General features: G+C 33.2%; 1 protein-coding gene across 1 annotated transcript; it reads right to left on the bottom strand.

Annotated features, from left to right (window-relative positions):
* Positions 1-330: 330 nt before the first annotated feature.
* On the bottom strand, positions 331-1,715 carry LOC109788652 (putative glutathione S-transferase). The gene is made up of 2 exons (XM_083072753.1): positions 1,343-1,715; positions 331-1,011 (listed from the first exon to the last, which is right to left on the bottom strand). The coding sequence occupies exons 1-2, from the start codon at positions 1,661-1,663 to the stop codon at positions 655-657; spliced, it is 678 nt and encodes a 225-aa protein (XP_082928879.1). The 5' UTR covers positions 1,664-1,715; the 3' UTR covers positions 331-654.
* Positions 1,716-2,037: the final 322 nt, after the last annotated feature.

Raw genomic sequence — 2,037 nt, 5'->3', positions numbered from 1 at the left:
CCATAGCATGTTTGGTTTGGTGGTAGACACGTGATTTTTCACGTCAAATTGGAAGCAAGTAGTTTAAGCGTGTATTTGCATAGCGTTAAAACTTGAAAAATCACGTTTGACTGGAAGCGATCAACAATAATTTCCACGTAAAATCATGTTGAACGTGGAGAGAGAACATGTAAAAACATATTTTCAAACACACTATAAATTTTTATATTTTGGAAAGAATTGACGTGAAAATATATTGGAAAGCGAATCACCAACTTTAAAACAAACACACTCGCAATCTTGCTTTAAGTTTTTTAATCATCCGAAGTAAGAACTTTGAAGAACAAAAAATAAAAAAAGTGCTTCTATAATTTATTAATTGAAATGACAAAATATCAAGAATGGACTAATTTCTCACGTGGAGAAATCCCATATTACAAGTATTATTTTGAAACCAAATCCTAACAGCAACAACTAAATGACAAACAACCGAAACAAGGAACCCGCACCATTTTCCTTTGTAGTTGTAAATCACACACCACATGAATCTTTATTTTTTTCATCGATAGAAATCATAACGACACCAACTATAATGACAATAACGATGTTAAAATCTAAAACCCTATGTATATTATTTTAATTCTCCACCACTAGTGATTCTCAAATTGCATAAATCTATTTTGAAGCAGAAAGGCTTTCATAGCGTCCTTTTAAAAAGGCAAAAATAGGGTCTCTAGGGGGCAAACTTTGTTTGACAACAGGGTGGTTGGTTAATTCTTGGCTCCATTTGTAGAGTTTGGGAAATTTGTCACTTGTGATCAACTCCAACCCCCCTACTTCTTGAAAAATTGGGATCCAAAAGGCAATGAACACAGAAGCAATATCTACCAACCCAATTTCCTCTCCTCCAAAGAACTTTTTGTCCTTTATCTCATCCTCAAGAAACTGCAGTGCCTCCCATGATTCTTCACTATTCTTCTCACGCTCTTTCTCATCAACTGTGAACACAGCTTTCCATGCAGGACCCACAACCTGATTTCATATATCAGACAACTTCACTATTTTTGTCATCTCTAGCAATGATGGAAAAACACCCGTGACAGGATATTAAAAAAAAAAATATGATGCAGAATTTCTCCATTCCCAAAATTAAAAATCCTTCTAAAATCCTAGACAATGTCATGAGTAACATCAAATCATAATCATTGTTGACAAAGTTGATAGAATAGAAATTATTCAAAAAAAAAAAAATCATGATAATGCAAAGTTGATTATTGAGTTTTCTAACATATTCCAAGATTTGACATTGGGTGATAAATGAGTACAATTGTTCAAAGCAAGAAAAGAAGAAAAGATGGGTTACCTTGTCATCTATGAACTTGGACCAGAAACGAGCCAAGGCTCTTTGGTAAGGGTCAGAGGGCAAGATGGGGTTGTGTTTCCATATGTTATCGATGTATTCAACAATCACAAGGGACTCTGCTATAGGCTTCCCATTGTGAACAAACACAGGAACCTTCTTGTGAACTGGATTATACTTGAGGAGAAGATCACTCTTGTTCGACAAATCTTCTTCCACATATTTGTATTCAACTCCCTTCAACTTGAGAGCAATCTTAACCCTACACACAAACGGGCTTCGAATAACTCCCAAAAGCACCACCTCTTCCTGATTTGAAGCCATTATTTTTAGCACTTCAATTGCAAAACTTATCTTGCTCTCCGAGTCCTTAAGGTTTATGGCTTTATATATATAGCTAAGATGATTAGTTTAATATAATATTCTATCTATGCGTTGTCGACTACAAATCTGTAAAATATTTTATGGGTACGAGATAATCTCGTGTCTTATGTATTTGGTCAGGAAATTTAAATCTTGAAGTCATCAGACTACATGAAGAATAAAAAATAGAAGTTGAAAAGAGACATTCATAAATAAATAATTGAAGTTTTAAAATTTATTTATATTAATATTTAATTACAGATTATCATATATAATAAGTTTGATGATTTTAAAAGTTATTATTTTGCGATACGTTTGAATACCATTTTAAAGAG

Source organism: Cajanus cajan, chromosome 4 (genome assembly GCF_000230855.2).
Source record: "Cajanus cajan strain Asha chromosome 4, NIPB_CcT2T_4, whole genome shotgun sequence".
Classification (NCBI taxonomy): domain Eukaryota; kingdom Viridiplantae; phylum Streptophyta; class Magnoliopsida; order Fabales; family Fabaceae; genus Cajanus; species Cajanus cajan.
This window is presented reverse-complemented; position numbering and strand designations above follow the sequence as displayed.

What these genes read in the sequence shown, in the direction of transcription:
- LOC109788652 (XM_083072753.1), bottom strand. Translation starts at nt 1,663, where the DNA reads ATGGCTTCAAATCAGGAAGAGGTGGTGCTTTTGGGAGTTATTCGAAGC. An exon ending in CCAAGTTCATAGATGACAAG is followed by an intron (nt 1,012 to 1,342) that starts GTAACCCATCTT and finishes ATATGAAATCAG; the next exon opens with GTTGTGGGTCCTGCATGGAA.